The sequence below is a fragment of the Nannospalax galili genome, unplaced genomic scaffold (assembly GCF_000622305.1).
Source record: "Nannospalax galili isolate Female #2095 unplaced genomic scaffold, S.galili_v1.0 scaffold779, whole genome shotgun sequence".
In the NCBI taxonomy this organism is placed as follows: Eukaryota; Metazoa; Chordata; class Mammalia; order Rodentia; family Spalacidae; genus Nannospalax; species Nannospalax galili.
In genome coordinates this window covers 1,613,314-1,628,621 of record NW_008345224.1, presented here as the reverse complement: position 1 = coordinate 1,628,621, position 15,308 = coordinate 1,613,314, and the positions used below count along the sequence as shown (strand labels likewise).

Below are 15,308 nucleotides of genomic sequence, written 5' to 3'. Positions count from 1 at the left end.
CTGATTTTTTTTATGGATTGTGGGGATTGAACTCAAGACCTCATGCTTTAATGACTCAGCCAAATCCCCAGCCCCTGCTCTGGTCTTTAAAGGCTCATCTTGAGGTGAACAAAAATTTTATTTTGCCCCCCATCTGTCCTGCCTGCTCCCTCTTACCTCTTTGAACTCTTTCACAGTCTTGAAGTAGAGCCTCTGTTTTTCCAGCAGCTCCAAGTACTGATCATTCAACTGGTCTCTTCTCATCTTGTTCTCTTGTTTCTTCTTTTCCATCTGTTGAAAACATTTTGACAAATGGTGGACGATGAAAATGCATTCTGATAGTAACAGCAACAGGCAGCCATGACTAACATTTGCATGGGTTTCTTCAGGAATTCCCTTCCAAGCATAAGTTCCTAGGTTGGCTTATTTCCCTGTGTGATATTACCTGGAGGCTCTGTAATTTATTCAGTAATTCAACTGTGATCGAACATTAGACAAATGTCACATATTTCTGTCACTACAAACAGTTCCACAATAAACACTGTAATGATGCTCAACTGGGGACTACTTTGTCTCCAGGACATTTATCTCCAAGTGTTTTTGAGTGTCAAAACTGCTGGGAAGGAGAGCTACTGGTGTCACTGGACAGAGTATCCTACAAGGTGCAGGATGGCCCCATGGCGAACTGTCTGGTCCAAAATGCCAGCTGTGTTGTGGATGAGAAGCCCTGATGGATATAATTGGTTGTAAAATAAAGCTGCATATCGCCTTGCCATTTATCACACCTGGTTGACGGTATAGCCATTTATATCACACTATCACCATGCCCAAATCACTGCTGACTTACCCATCCTTCTACTGAGGAACAACAAAGGTTGCTCTCAGGATTTTGATCTCATATAGAGACTAGATGTTGATTCAAAGAGATTTTTCTAAGATAGTCAAAAAGCATGCCATGATGTGCAACTGGGGGTCAGGAGACAACTTTGTGGGAATCAGTTCTTTCCTACCATGTGGGTCCTGGGGATTGAACTCAGGTACTCAGGTTGTCAGGCTTGGTGGCAAGTACCTTTACCACTTTACAACTGAGCTGGTACCACCTTGTTTCTGTTTTTTGTTTTTGAGACAGGATTTCTCACTGGCCTGAAACTCTAAATAGATAGCTAAATAGGCTAGGCTGCTGAGCCATGAAACCCCAGAGATTTTCTAGTTTCTACCTCCAAAGTGCTAGGTTACAGGCATGCATAATTTTTTTTTTTTTTTTTTTTTCCTACAGGTCCCAGGTATCGAACTCTGGTCATTTATTCACTTAATAAATTTTAATGGAATACCTACAGTGCCTAAAATAGCAACATGCAAATAAAGTCCCCATTCTCACAGAGCACATCCTGGAGACTGGTACCAAATCAACCAAGCACTCAACAAACAGATGTATACTGAAGTTCCCAGTAGCATCAGTGCTCTGACGAAAGCGGCCTGGGGCAGAAGATGGTGAGGCACAAGTACTGTGAAGATCAGGGGGCTTTCTGAGGAGGGCACCCCAGCAGAGCCAGGGCAGGAGGTGCCGTGCTTCATTCTCTGAAGCTAAATGCAGAGCTGCCAAGTGGGAAGTGAAGGCACAGAGTTAAGGAAGCAGGACAGGTAGGTGCTGGCTGCATGAGGTTGTGATGGAGTGTGTGTGCGCATGTAGGCCAGAGAACAAACTCAGCTATCATCTCTCACCTTAGGTTCTGAGACAGAGGTGAGAACAGTAGACAGAAACTGGTCAGGTGGGACAAGGATCCCAAAGCAGCAGTTCTGAGACTCCTTGCTGGAGCCCAGAAATGCCAGAGGGAGTTCTGCTTCTGGTTTCTTGGTTAGCTTTGTCCCTCTGCCTAGAGGCTGTAGGTGATTATGTGAGTGAAACTGAGAGCAGGCACCTGGACACCTGGTTGGGCTGGCTGGACTGACTAGCTCATCCCTTTCCTCATAACTCACCCCCTTTTCTGCTCAGTCCTTCAAAACACCCTGGGACTAGTTGCTCAGTAAGACTAGCTGTACACCAATAACCACATGTGGGACCCCTCCTGCTATACAGGGGTCCCTCCCTCCCACTCTCCCTCCTTTTCTCTCTCAAGCTCTCACCTATGAATTTATAATAAACTCTCTAAAACTTACCCACAGTGGTCCATGAATATCATCCTTTGAATTTACAAGACAAGAGCCTGAACACACTGGTTCCTATTGAGTTTTCTGGGACCCCACCTCTCCAGACCCAGAAAGGCTCCATCATTTTCAGATACCCTGATATTCTCATATCAACAGGATCTCTCACTGGCCTGGGACTCACCAAGTAGGCTAGGCTGGCAGGCCAGTGAGCTCCGAGGATCCTCCTGTCCCTGCCTCCCCAGCACTGGATTACAAGCACACACCACCATTCCCAGCTATCTTTTACTTGGGTTGTGGAGATTGAACTCTGGTCCCCATACTTGCAAGGCAAACACTTTACTGACAGAGCTATCGCTCCAGCTTTATTTGTCATATTTATGGATGGTTCTTGAAAATGCTCTCAAGATCTTAAGACTCAGAAGGAATGAATGTGTCTAGATGTCAGGAGACAGAGACCCAGGAAGAGGTGCCTGGGCAAGAGAGGCTGCTGTGGAAAGGCGATCTCCTCAGGTGTTAAGTGGCAAGCAGCACTCAAGAGTCTTGGGAGGATGAGCACAGTGCCTGGACACAGGTGCTCAGTGTCTGGGAGCAGTGTGCAGGACAGGTCAGGATGGAGAACGCACTCCCACCTTCCCTGCCACCTTGGGATGGGCGGAACTACAAAAGAGGCCAGCTGACCTTCATCCTACTTTGTTTAATGCCTTCAACGATCTGTTCCATCTGCCTTAAAAACTGGTCCCGGGAACCAGGGGAAGCCATGGCTCTGAAAGAGAAATCAGCAGAGGTAGGAGCAACGCAGGACTGTCGAAAAGGACACACACACACACACACACACACACACAAGTCAGTCTCACACTTTGACTGTGCCCCAACAGGGAACGAGGCCTTTTCCAGGCACGTGGACCCATGGGGCCACCTGGAATCCCAGGCAGTTAGGATTCCAGACCTCTGATCTAATAACCAAACATTATTCTTTTATTTCCCATTCTCCCTACATTCCTGTGGTGAGGGGCTATAGGAAGAATGGTTTTCTTTGCAAAGATGAAGATAGATTCTGAGGAAAACTATGAAAGTAAGAAAATCCTGCTTTCTTTCTTCTTTCATATGTTAATCTGCACTGACAAGGCATACCTTCCCTTCCCTTCCCTTCCCTTCCACAGCAGCATACACAAACCAGGCAGCTTTCCAAGATTGAGCAGAGTGGGATCTGCTTCCTCCCAACTTCCTTAACTAATTTGTATTTTCTTAACATAAAATAAAATGTGATTAAAAATAACAGAAACAAGGGCTGGAGAGATGGCTCAGTGGTTAAGAACACTGGCTGCTCCTACAGAAGACCTGGGTTCGGTTCCTAGCACTCACATGGCAGCTAACAACTATCCACAACTCCAGTACCAGGGGATCTGACACCCTCTTTTGGCCTCCATGGGCACTGCACTCACATGGTGCACTTACATACTTGTAAGCAAAACACTCATACACATAATAAAAACAAACAAAAACTTATCAAAAACATCAGTTGCCTTGAATTATGGCATGCCCTGCTTGAGAAATGGATTCAGTTTGGTTTTTAAGAACCTGAGGATGGAGAGACATGGTCACAATTAGAGGATGGATTCTGAGTGTCCCCAACTCATCTGGGAAGCTAGTCCTGTGGCTGAGGCAGCAGGTGGGAAATGCAGAGTTCCTGGTGCCTGGTGTATCTTCCTCCCCATCTCCACTTCTGCAGAGGTAAGGGTACCAATAGGGTCAGAGCACCAGTGCACACAGAAGGACTGGGGATTATTCCAAGGCCTGGGCTAATGGAGCAGAAGCCTTCATAGACCCTGTGCTGCAGGCTCTTGGTTATTAGGAAGATGATGCTCCAGTCTTAGAAAAGCTACAGGACCACAAGGAGTGACCAGACTGGCATCCTGCCAGAGAGTTACAGCTGATGGTTTTATTTTTCAAAGTTCTTTTACATTTTTAAAATTTACTATATGTATGTATGTATGTATGTATGTATGTGGGCACCTGCATGCTATGGCACACATGTGGAGGTCAGAGGACAGATTACAGAAAGTGGGTCCTGGGGACTAAAGTCAGGTCATCAGGCTTGATGACAAGTACCTTAGCCCTACTGTTACAATTTTTTTTTCATTTAAATTTTCTGATTTATTTACTTTCATTTTATGAGTATGAGTGTTTTGCCTGAATGTATGTATGTGCACCACATGCATTCAATGCTCACAGAGGTGAGAAGAGGGCATAGGATTTTCTGGAACTGTAGTTATGAATGGCTGTTGGCTGTCATGTGGGTGCTGGGAACCCAACTCAGATCCTCTGCAAGAGCAGCCAGTGTTCTTGTACCACTGAGCCATCTCTCCAGCCCAGCTTTATTGTTTTTAAATTAGAAAAGATGCATAAAGTCTTTGAGCCTGTGATTCATGAAGAGCTCAGTTTTAGAATGTTCCTGGTCATCTGCCAGAGGCCAGCAGAGTTTTTGCTGGAGAAAGGAAACCTGCTATTCTGGGAACAAGTCCTGAGCTACTGGGAAGATGGGTGGGAGAGCCCACTTTGGGCATGCTTGAGAGCAGGGTACAGTTGGTCTTGCTATCCACTTTTTTTTTAAAAAAGATTTATTTTTTATGGAGCTGGAGATATGGCTCAGAGGGTAAGAGAACTGGCTGCTCTTGCAGAGGACCTGGGTTGGGTTCCCAGCAACTACATGGCAGCTAACAACCACCTGCAACTCCAGTTCCAGGGGATCTGATGCCCTCTTTTGGCCTCTGCAGGCATTCCACACACATGATGCATTTAAATACATGTAGGCAAAACACTCATACACATGACAAAAAATAAGTAAAAAAAAATTTTATTTTTGTGTGTGTACATGTCTCTCTGTATGTATGCCACATGTATGTGGGTGATGGCAGAGCTAGAAGAAATTGAACCACCTGGAGCTGGAGTTACAGGCAGTTATAAACTGCCTGATACAAGTTCTGGGAACTGAACTTGGGTCCTCTGGAAGAGAAGCAAGTGCATTTAACCACTGAGGCAACTCTGTAGTCCCACACTCCCCTTTTCATTTTCGAAAAAGGGTCTCATGTAGACCAGGATGGCTTCAAAGTCACTATGTAGCCAAGAATAACCTTAGCCTCTGATCCTCTATCTCCACCTCTCAAACAGGGATTACAGGTATACACCACTGCACCAAGTTTATGCAGTGCTGGGGACTGAACCCAGGGCTTCATGCATGTCAGGCAAGCACCCTACCAACTGAGTTACATTTCCACACCACTATCCAACTTTTTAAAAAAATTTATGAGTATGAGTGTATTGCCTGCATGTGTGTAAGTGCACACCTGGCATGCGATGCCCAGAGAGGTCAGAAGAGGGTGTCAGATCCCCTGGAACTGGAGTTATGAATGGTTGTTAGCCGTGATGTGGGTGCTGGGAATTGAACCTGGGTTGTCTGCAAGACCAGCCAGTGCTCTTAACCACAAAGCCATCTCTCCAGTCCTTACTATCCAATTTTTTAAGAAACAAAAATTCACATTAGAACAGTATAGTTTAGAAGATACACGTTAACTTAAAAAGAAAAAAAATCTACAAGATTTAAAAAGTCTTTAAAATGTTACACAGATTTCATTATCTAGAAGCTTCTCTTCTGTGTTCAGGAACAGTGTTAATCTGATTTTACCAAGAAAATACTAATAATATTCAGATTCCAATTGTCAGGCAAAACCCAAATTATTTCAAAGGTAACTTTTTCCCAAGCTTTTCCTTAGCATTTAAAAAAATTACTTTAATATCATCATAATTTGTGAATTTGTATGTGTGTAGAGGCCAGAGGACATCCTCAGGTATTGTTCCTCAGCTCTACCTACACTGTGTTTTGAGACAGGGTTTCTCACTAGCCTGGAGCTCACCAATAGCAGGCTAATGTTGGCTGATCAGTAAGGTCTAGGGAACCACCTGTCTGTGAGTGCCACCATGATCAGTTTTTTCATGTGGATTTGGGGGCTGAACTCAGGTGCAAGCATGTTACCCACATCTCAGTAACTGTGTGGAAGTTCAAGGGAAGCAGACTGGGCCATAGCTGCCCTTATCAGAAGTAGGGGAAGTACAAGAGTCATGACCCAGTACCCAGCCTTTCCTGAACCTGTCTCAGTCCCACCAGGCTAAGAAGACAAGGAGGCCTGAGCACAAAGTGTGGCATACCAGGGGCATCCTCAGAGAGGACAGGTAGTACTTACTGTGAGAAGTTCTCATGAATTGAGTTAAGCAAGCTAATCTGGGGAAGTGAAAAAGAGAACCATGTGTAAATAAAAGGCTGAAAAACCCTGAACACTACCTCAGTCATCAAAAGTTTGCCTGGTGTGTGGATAATGCTTCTGAAAGAAATGTATACCTTGTCCTCTAGATTAAAGTAACACAAGAAAGAAGAAAATAAAGGGCATGGTCTTACTTGTGTACTCTTCCTTAGAAAAATCCATCTCATCTACAACTCCTTTCCTACAACACCTTATCATAAGAATGTGGAAAGAGGGCTCTTCAAAGGGCCCCAATGCCAGGAGAAGGATGATAATACCAGGGCTCTTTGGACAAACTGCCACGTTAGCTCATTTCAATCTTTCCCCAAACCACTCTACTTTCAAGACTATCTCAGCCCAGGATAGGTCAGTGGGGTGGAGACCGAGAGCACACTGTCCATCCCTTCTTTCCCCCAGAACCTGCTTACCAACATGGCCAGATGCTAAGTGGTTCTGAGATATTCTGAGGAAACACATCTTTCACAGACCTGTCCTCATGGAAAGAGCCTCAGGCCCTACTGTCCTCCACCTGGCTGGTGACAGTTCCAGGAAGGGCTGTGTCTAGAGTCTAGAACCCCATGTCCCCTGGCTGTGCCCTGTTAACCTGCCTGCTCATGGTGAAGCAGTTACCAGGCCTGCATTCCCAGTTCACAGTATGCAATGTGGAAATTATATTCTTATCCTAAATACTGTAAAAAGAGGGTGTTTGGGGGCAGGATAGATGGCTCAGTGGGTAAGAGCACTGGCTGCTCTTTCCGAGGACTCAAGTTCAACTCCCAGCACCCAGGTGGCAGCTAACAACCATCCCTAACTCCAGTTCCAGGAGATGCGACGGCCTTTTCTGGCCTCTGTGGGTACTGCACACATGGGCACATTTACACATGCAGACAAAAGTCACGCATGTAAAATAAAAATAAATTTAAAAAAAGAGGGTGTTTTGTGTGTTTGTGTGTGTGCAGATACTCACATATGTGTGTATACATGTGGAGGACAGAAGACAAGCTCAGCTGTCCTTCCTCAGGATGCCATTCACCTTGTTTTTTGGGACAGAGTCTCTTACTGGCCTGGAGCCACCAGTAAGTAGGTTATGCTGGCTGGCCAGTGAGCCCCCAGGGATCCACATGTCTCTGTCTCCCCAGTGCTGGGATTACAAGTACATGGCCATGCCTAGGTTTTTAAAAATGTGGGTTCTGGAGGTTGAACTCAGGAATTTATGTTTGGAAGGCAAGCACTTTCCTGACTGAGCCATCTCCCCAGCTGCTCATGATGGCATTGCTCACAGGGTACCACAGAACAGCTGTCTACCAGCTGACCTTCACCTCGGACAATGAGCTCCCAGGGAAGCTCCTGCTTGTGGTGAGGAATCCCAGTGCTTGGCATGACAGGCACTGTGTCTACTGGAACTGAACACCTCCAACCCAGTGCCAACCATTTGAACTCACTGGAACCAACCATACTGTCCACAGCCCATCTAAGTCATCTTCTTTCCATACAAGCTCTTACCTCTTTTTCCAGATAAACCTTTTTGTCGTCCAGGGTGTTATATAAAGTGAAGAACTGCTTGGTTTCTTTGTGCACTGCTGAAACTGAAAAAGTAAAGACATTAGCAGATTATCAGGGACTGTGTGGATCGAAGTGCCCTTCCCTTCATGAGGCATGCACCAGGACTCAGGGCTGCCAGGGTCACATACATTTAATGATCATGGAAACCTTTGTCTGTGCATGTACACGTGTATATGTACATGTGGGGGCCACAGGTTGATATTTGGGGACTTTCTCAATTGCTTGCCACCCTATTTTTTGAGACAGGGTCTCTTATTAAACCTAGAGTTTGCTGACTTGGCTAGTTTGGCTGGCCAACAAACACCAGGGCTCCTCCTGTCTCCTCCTCCTCAGTGCTGGGATTACAGGTGGATCACCACATCCGGTTTATGTTTTTCCCCATAGCTCTGGAGCTAGAACTCAGGTCCTCATGCTGGCATGACAAGCACCTGATCAACTGAGCCATCTCCCCAGCCCGAGCGCTGTTTCGAGCCAGACATGATGCAATTACAGGGCAGACTGAGGGAACACTGGCTTTGGATGATGGGTGAATACAATGCTGTAAAGCAAAGGCCACACCAGTGAGTCTCTTGAGAGGAATGAGCAAACACTATCTTGAGATGTTGGGGCAATATTTCCCAAGAAGCTGGAAAGGGGTTCAGGACTTGGGTGACAGCTACGTGGTTGACCACTACAGGGGGCTCAAAGAAGCTGTGCTGGATAGCTTTAGTGTAAACTTGACAGACCTGGGTTGAGGAAGCCTCAACTGGGGAATTTCCTCCATTGGGCTGGCCTGTGGCCATGTCTGTGGGGCATCTTCTTGATTGTTGAGTGATGTTGGAGGGCCCAGCCCGCTGTGGGTGGTGCCACGCTTTGGCAGGTGGGCTTGTGTTGTATAAGAAACAGGCTGCACAGGGGCCAGGGGAGCAAGCCAGTAAGCAACACTCCTCCATGGCCTGTGCTCCAGCTCCTGCCCTGAGTTCCTACCTGGGGCTCCTGATGAACTGTGACCTGAAATAAACCCTTTCCTCCCCAAGTTGGTATTGGTCAGAGTATTTTGTCACAGCAATGGAGAAACAAACCGAACAGAAGGCATTTGTAGAGAGGCAGTCAGGGCACCACAGCACAGCACCCAAGGCTCTCTGGCAGGCCTGGTGATGAAGACAAACCCTTCTTGGGGGCATTTGTGGACCGTGGTCTGGAAAATGCTGCACCATGCTAGAGCAGACAGAGCCCATCACAGCCCCCCGACCCCCGTCTGTTTGGTCAATGCACCTACTCTGACGGTAGAGTTCAATGAACCGCTTCTGATACTGTATCAGCTCAGCTCGGCTGGGAACTTCATCAATCTTGCGATGCAAAATAGCTATTTCTCGATTTCTTCGAGCCTAATGCAAAGGGAGGGGGAGAACACCATTTGGTTAAAGTCCTTTCCCCCCATGCTGTGCTAGTCACAGGCCCCTCAATGAGGCACATATCAGTCACCGGCTTGATTCCCCATATGAGATGTGAGCTGGCTTTCCTACCTTGCAACATGTGGGGAAGCTGCTGTGACCTGAACCATAGGAGGCATGAGGTCACAGATTTGGGGGCAGGCAGCAAAAGGAGTGTCTCACATAAGGGTTATGCTACCCTGTCGCCACCCCAAACCACATTCCAAATTCCTTGGCCTGCCTGGAAGCCCATAGCTCACTCTTCAGACCCTTTCCATGGGCTGGGAAGACTGTCCAACTGGCTGGACATGGACACAGTGGGGTGGGCTGTGGTATGGTGGACCGTGTCCTGGGAGCAAGCTGCTTAGTTCCCATATGTCTGGGTCTTGGGATTGGTGGGCTGCCTTCAGAGCTGTGTTCTTCCTGTCTCCCAGTCTTCCCAGTTCTTTGGCCTGCTTCTCGCTTAGCAGCAGGGGTGGACCTCTCAAAGAAACACAGCTTCCAGGTAGGACACCCACCACCAACTCTTGCAACCAAACCCCAAGTACAGTCCTTGCAGTTCTGGCCAGAGAGAAGCATGTACTTCTTCCTCCAGCCACGTTCTGCTTCTATTTTTCCTCACAGGAATCTGAAGGTACAATCATTCCATGTTTGTGGCTTTTATAAATATTTAATTACTTATTTTATGTGTGTGTGGGGGCACACATATGGAAGTCAGATGACAACCTGTGTGTGTGTTGGGGGGGTAGAGAATTGAACTTAGGTCATCAGGCTTGGCTGCAAGAACCTTTACATGATGAGCCCTATTCCATCTTTTAATTTCGCATTTGTTTTCCCTAACCACTGACTCCTCATCAGCACCTTCACTTAAAAAAAAAATCTTTTCTTGAACCTTACCACTCATCAGCCACCAGCCTCTTGCTTTTTATTCACAGTACCCCGTTGCATGCACAGTGATTCCAGGTTTCTCTGGGCACCCAATCCTCTAACCCACAGCTCCTGGGCACTCTCCACTAGCCCAGCAAATAGTTCTTGCCAAATGCTGTATGGAAACTTGCTCCTAATTGAAACTCTCCCTCTAGGAAGAAGTTTGAATGTAGGGAAGTCTGCCTGTAGGCTCAATAGACTCAGGAAATAAACTACACATGACTAGGAAATGTAAACTTTACGAGAGTCACCAGTGCTCCTCACAAAGATTATGAAACAGTCAATAACTGCTGGGGAGAGAGAATGACCAGCTAAGCTGCCTTGAAGATACTCTCCAACCTGTCAAGCTGCCTGCAAATCATGCAGACAGATCCAGGGTTTCAGCTTTCCTGAGTTGTCACCCATGCTGGGGTGGGCTTGAGTCATTCCTGCTTCTGTAAGTAACTACTTATGAGTACTCCTGTAAGTAACCTCAATAAAAACTCACTGGTTCACCAAGTCAACTTTGGAGTAATTGTTACTTCGGTCTGTTGTTGTGTTCACCTTATGTGGTGAGCAGACATATGCGTGTCTTATCTCCCCAGGAATTCACTCACAACACCAAAGTCACTGCAGGTTTTCTCAGAACCTATCTAATGGGCAAGCCTCAGCTTCCAGCTCCCCCATCCCTGCTACACTTCCCAAGCTCTCCACTGAGCTCTCAGCCTCTGTGAGCAGCCCTTGACTCCTGCCCTCTGCCGAGAGCTCAGTCTCATCTGAGTGGGTTCATTCCTTTTTAAGGCTGTTCTTGCTTCACATGCTCTGTAGGGTTTGTCCTTTGTCTTGCCCACACATTCACAAGCTGTTATCTATACAGGGTAGACACAAGACCTCCACTCAAACCCTTCTCACAGCTGGATCTGGCCTCAGTCATTGCTCACAATGGTATTTTTCCACTTTTGTGTGCGTGCGTGCATGTGTGGCGTGTGTGTGTGTGTGTGCGCGCACACATGTGAGTTCAGGTGCCCATGGAGGCCAGAAGAGGGCATCAGATCCCCTGGAGCCTGGGTTACAGGTAGTTGTGAGTCACCCAACATGGGTGTGGGAACTGAACTCAGGTCCTCTGCAGAAGCAGTATGTGTTCCTAACCACTGAGCCATCTCTCCAGCCCCTTAAGTCCATTTTTTCCCATACAGAACGTAAGGCTAATAATACCCAGCTGAGGTGAAGTTCAATTCCAATGAGCAATGCTAAGAATAACACAAAATTGGTGATGATGTTAGCAACACCTTAAGTCATGACGTGACTCTGGATACAAAGGGGCAGCTGAGCAGCAGCCTTACTCCCTGGTCTCTCTGTCTCCTATACACTGAGACATTCAGTTCAGTCATAGGACATTCATACTAATTATCTGCACTGTTCACTGTTGTTTTCACTCACCTGTAGTAAACGGATCTTGTAGAGTTTCTCTTTCTCCATATTATATTGTCTATCCAGGTCTTCCTAAAAACAAGAACAATTATCTGGAAATGGAAAATTTTCATTCTCTGATCGAGTCTCTGGATGTTCAGTATGTCTCACCACATTCTCTTGGCCTAAGCCCTCAAGTTCCTTCTCTCCAGTGGCCAAGTTTAGTCTAGTAAGACCCACTTCACACTCTTGAGACCTTTCCACACTGTTTCGTAACACCTCTTCTTCATCAGGATCCTGGTTAAATACAATCCCAGGATGTATAAATAAATATTTATATAAAATAGTGGCGCAAACCTTTAATCCCAGCACTTGGGAGGCAAAGGCAGGTGGATCTCTGTGAGTTCAAGGCCAGCCTGGTCTACATAGTGAGTTCCAGGACAGCTGGGGCTACAGGGAGACCCTGTCTCAAAAAGACAAAAATAAATAAAATTTACTTATTAAATATGTATACAAAATAATATTTATACAAGATATTTATATAAATTTTTAAAAACCCAAATATTTACTACTATACTAGTGCATGTGTGGGTGGGTGTACATGTATCATGGCACAAGTGACGGTCAAAGGACAACTTTATGGAACTGGTTTTCTCTTTCCACCTTTATGGGGGTTCTGGGAATTGACTTAGGTCATCAGGCTTGCAAGGGAAGCACTTTACTTGCTGAGTCATCTTGCTGTTCGCTAATCCAGTGTTGAGTGAGTGCCTCTAAATCTACATGCTCTTATAACTCCATACACCAGAAAAACCTACACTGAGAGATGACTCACTGCTTAAAGATTCTTTCTTCTTATCTCTGAATTTGCAGATGACACTGGTTTTCTGTCTACCTTTTTGCCTGGACCTATAGTATCCAAAACAGCTACTAACCATATATGGCTATTTAAACTTACATCAACTAAAATAAGAAAAAGTTCAGTCTTTCTTTTCAATAGCCAGGTTCCCAGATGTTGGATGATATGGATGTAAACATTTTCATCATTATAGAATGTTCTTTTGGGCAGAGCTGATGCAGAGGAGAGAAGGTGTGGCTCCACGGAGAACTAAACTATACGGCCATATAGTTTGTTGCCTCAAGAGAAAGTTTTGGAAGGGGCATGTGTCCTAGTTAGCTTTGACCATTGACTTGACACAACCTAGAGTCACCTGAGAAGGGAGTCTCAATTATGGAACTGCCTAGATGAGACTGGCCTGTGGGTCTAAGTATGTGTGGAGGGAGCAGGGAGCACAACCGTCCCGATTGTTAATTGATGGGGGAGGGCACAGCCCACTGTGGGCAGCACCATTTTGCCTGCAGGTGGTCCTGGGCTGTTCAAGAAAGCTAGCTAAATTGGCCTATGAGTGAGCCTTCAAGTTCACATGATCCTCCATGTTTCTGCTTCAAGCTCCTGCTTAGTTCCCGACCCGACCTTTCCTCAGAGATGGACTGTGACCTGGAAGCTGAAATTAGCCCTTTCCTCCCCGAAGTTGCTTTTGCTTTTGGTATTTGCCATAGCAACAGGATAAACTAGAGCAGCATGTACATGTGTGAACATGCACACACACATACACACAGGCTGCAAGCACTGAGCCATTTCTCCAGCATCTGTCATGTGGCCAACACAGGCCTCTTCTATCTTCAGTGAGAGGTCTAAAGCAGTACCAAGCCCCCAGAAGGTCAGCAGAAAAGGAGGCAGCTGCTCTAAAGCAGGCACAGGAAGCTGTGCTGGGAGACTAGGAAGGAGGCTGATGCATCCTCTGAGAACACCAGTCTCAAGGATGAGTAGGTACTTACGTTGTGAGTCATGGCAGAGGTCAGGGCACCGTGTGGCTCTCCATTGGAGAGAGTCTGAAAAGGACGAAAACACAGTCAGTACCTTTCCCCAGTTAAGGGAAGAGGGTAGAACCTGAGAGTCTAGGTGTGGGGGAAGGGGAAATGAGGAGAACCCCAGACCTGAATGTACCCTGGAGTGCTGAAGAGTGAGCTGTCGGTGAAGCCCAGGTATTAAGCTGTCCTTCAATACTTGTCAGTAGCATCCCAACAAGCTCAGGTGTAGTAATGCTGAGTATGTTTGTGGTGTAACATGCACAGCTGTAATCCCAGCACTTGAGAGGCTTTTGTACCCATGTGTGTGTAGAGGTCAGAGTCTGATGTTGGTGTCTTCCTCTATCGTTCTCACCTCATTTATTTAGACATTTCTCATTACATTTATCTGTTTATTTATAGTATGTATGTGCACGAGGGTGTGTATGTAGAGGTCAGAGGATAGTTTGTGGGAGTCTTATTTTTATGTGTATGAGTGCTTTGCCTACATGTGTGTAAGTGTACCCATGCTGTGCAACGCCTACGGAAGTCAGAAGAGGGTATCAGAACCCCTGGAACTATAATTACAGAAGGTTGTTAGCTGCCACGTGGGTGCCAGAACCAAACCCAGGTCTTTTGCAAGAGAAGCTACTGCTCTTAATCCCTGAGCCACCTCTCCAGTTCCATAAAGTGAAGAAATTTTTTAGAAGGCCTAAGTGGGAAACAGAACTCAGATATTTCTTAGGGAAGAAAGGCCAGAATTTTGTGCTCAGGGCTCTCCTTCCATACCCTGCCACCTTTTCTCCAGAAGGAAGGGACGGCATCAAATGGGGCTAAGAAAAATCATAGGAGAAGGTTGAGAAACGCACTGTGTGTATGTGTATGTGTATGTGTGTGTGTGTGTGTGTGTGTGTGTGTGTGTGTGTGTATGCATGAGCACATGTGTGCAGGCCAGAGGAAGACATCCAGTGTCCTTCCTCCATCAGTCTCTGCTGTATGCCCTTGAGACAGGGTGTCTCACCGAATGGAGCTAGGCTGGCAGTCAGCAAGCCCCAGTGATCCTTCTGTCTCCACCCCCACGGCACAGGGGTTACAGGCACATGTTAGCCATGCTTGGCTTCTTACACAGGTGCTAGGGATTCAAACACAGGCCCTCATGTTTGTGCAGTAGGCCCTCTTACCCACCAAACCATCTCCTCAGCTCTAAGAAATGCACATCAACAGGCCCGAGTCAAGTAACCCAGCAGTCCCTCTTGGTACATGATTAATGGTTGGTGCCAGCAGCACAGCTGTTTCCTCCAGGCTATTGCCATCTCAACAGAGTAGCCATGAGGACAGGCACAAGACCCTCACAAGATTAAGCCTGGTAAACAGCCCATCACACAGGGCAGAGAAAGGTTCATAAGCATCTTCCCCTCCCTAAGATCATGTAAGAGGTAAACTACTAATTAAGTGGGACTCTTCAGTGGCATAGCTACTTGTAAGTCAGCCATGACTTCCTACTATGTAGCTGCCTGTCACCTGCCCACGCCCCTGTAACTAACTCCAGTAGACTCACTGGTTCACCAAGCTGGACTTGGGTGGAATCATTCCTCTAGCCTGTGAGCGCCCTGCCTATGTGAAGAAAACAGAAGCTTCTTTCTGTCGTCCCCCCCCCCCCCCCCCCCGGGGAAGTGCAAAAAACCCCGGGCAGGAGACCAGAAAGTAAGCAGTGGACAGGGGGACGGAGAGAAGGCCCTACACTTTTGTC

General features: G+C 46.6%; 1 protein-coding gene across 6 annotated transcripts in view; it reads right to left on the bottom strand.

The window, feature by feature from the left end:
- Window positions 1-15,308, bottom strand: part of Ccdc93 (coiled-coil domain containing 93) — a 90,213-nt gene that overhangs the window by 16,656 nt on the left and 58,249 nt on the right. For 5 of the 6 annotated variants that reach the window (XR_003850827.1, XR_003850828.1, XM_029567495.1 and 2 more), the window contains exons 17-23: window positions 13,550-13,603; window positions 11,744-11,806; window positions 9,244-9,352; window positions 7,926-8,008; window positions 6,366-6,403; window positions 2,806-2,890; window positions 157-270 (exon numbers count right to left, since the gene is read on the bottom strand). Coding sequence is in view for 4 of the 6 variants with exons in the window: in XM_029567495.1 (XP_029423355.1) it covers window positions 157-270; window positions 2,806-2,890; window positions 6,366-6,403; window positions 7,926-8,008; window positions 9,244-9,352; window positions 11,744-11,806; window positions 13,550-13,603 (546 nt within the window). In the remaining 2 variants the exon portion in view is untranslated. Of the gene's footprint in view, window positions 1-156; window positions 271-2,805; window positions 2,891-3,551; window positions 3,706-6,365; window positions 6,404-7,925; window positions 8,009-9,243; window positions 9,353-11,743; window positions 11,807-13,549; window positions 13,604-15,308 lie in introns of those variants that run through there. The other variant, XM_029567496.1, reaches the window with a different exon arrangement.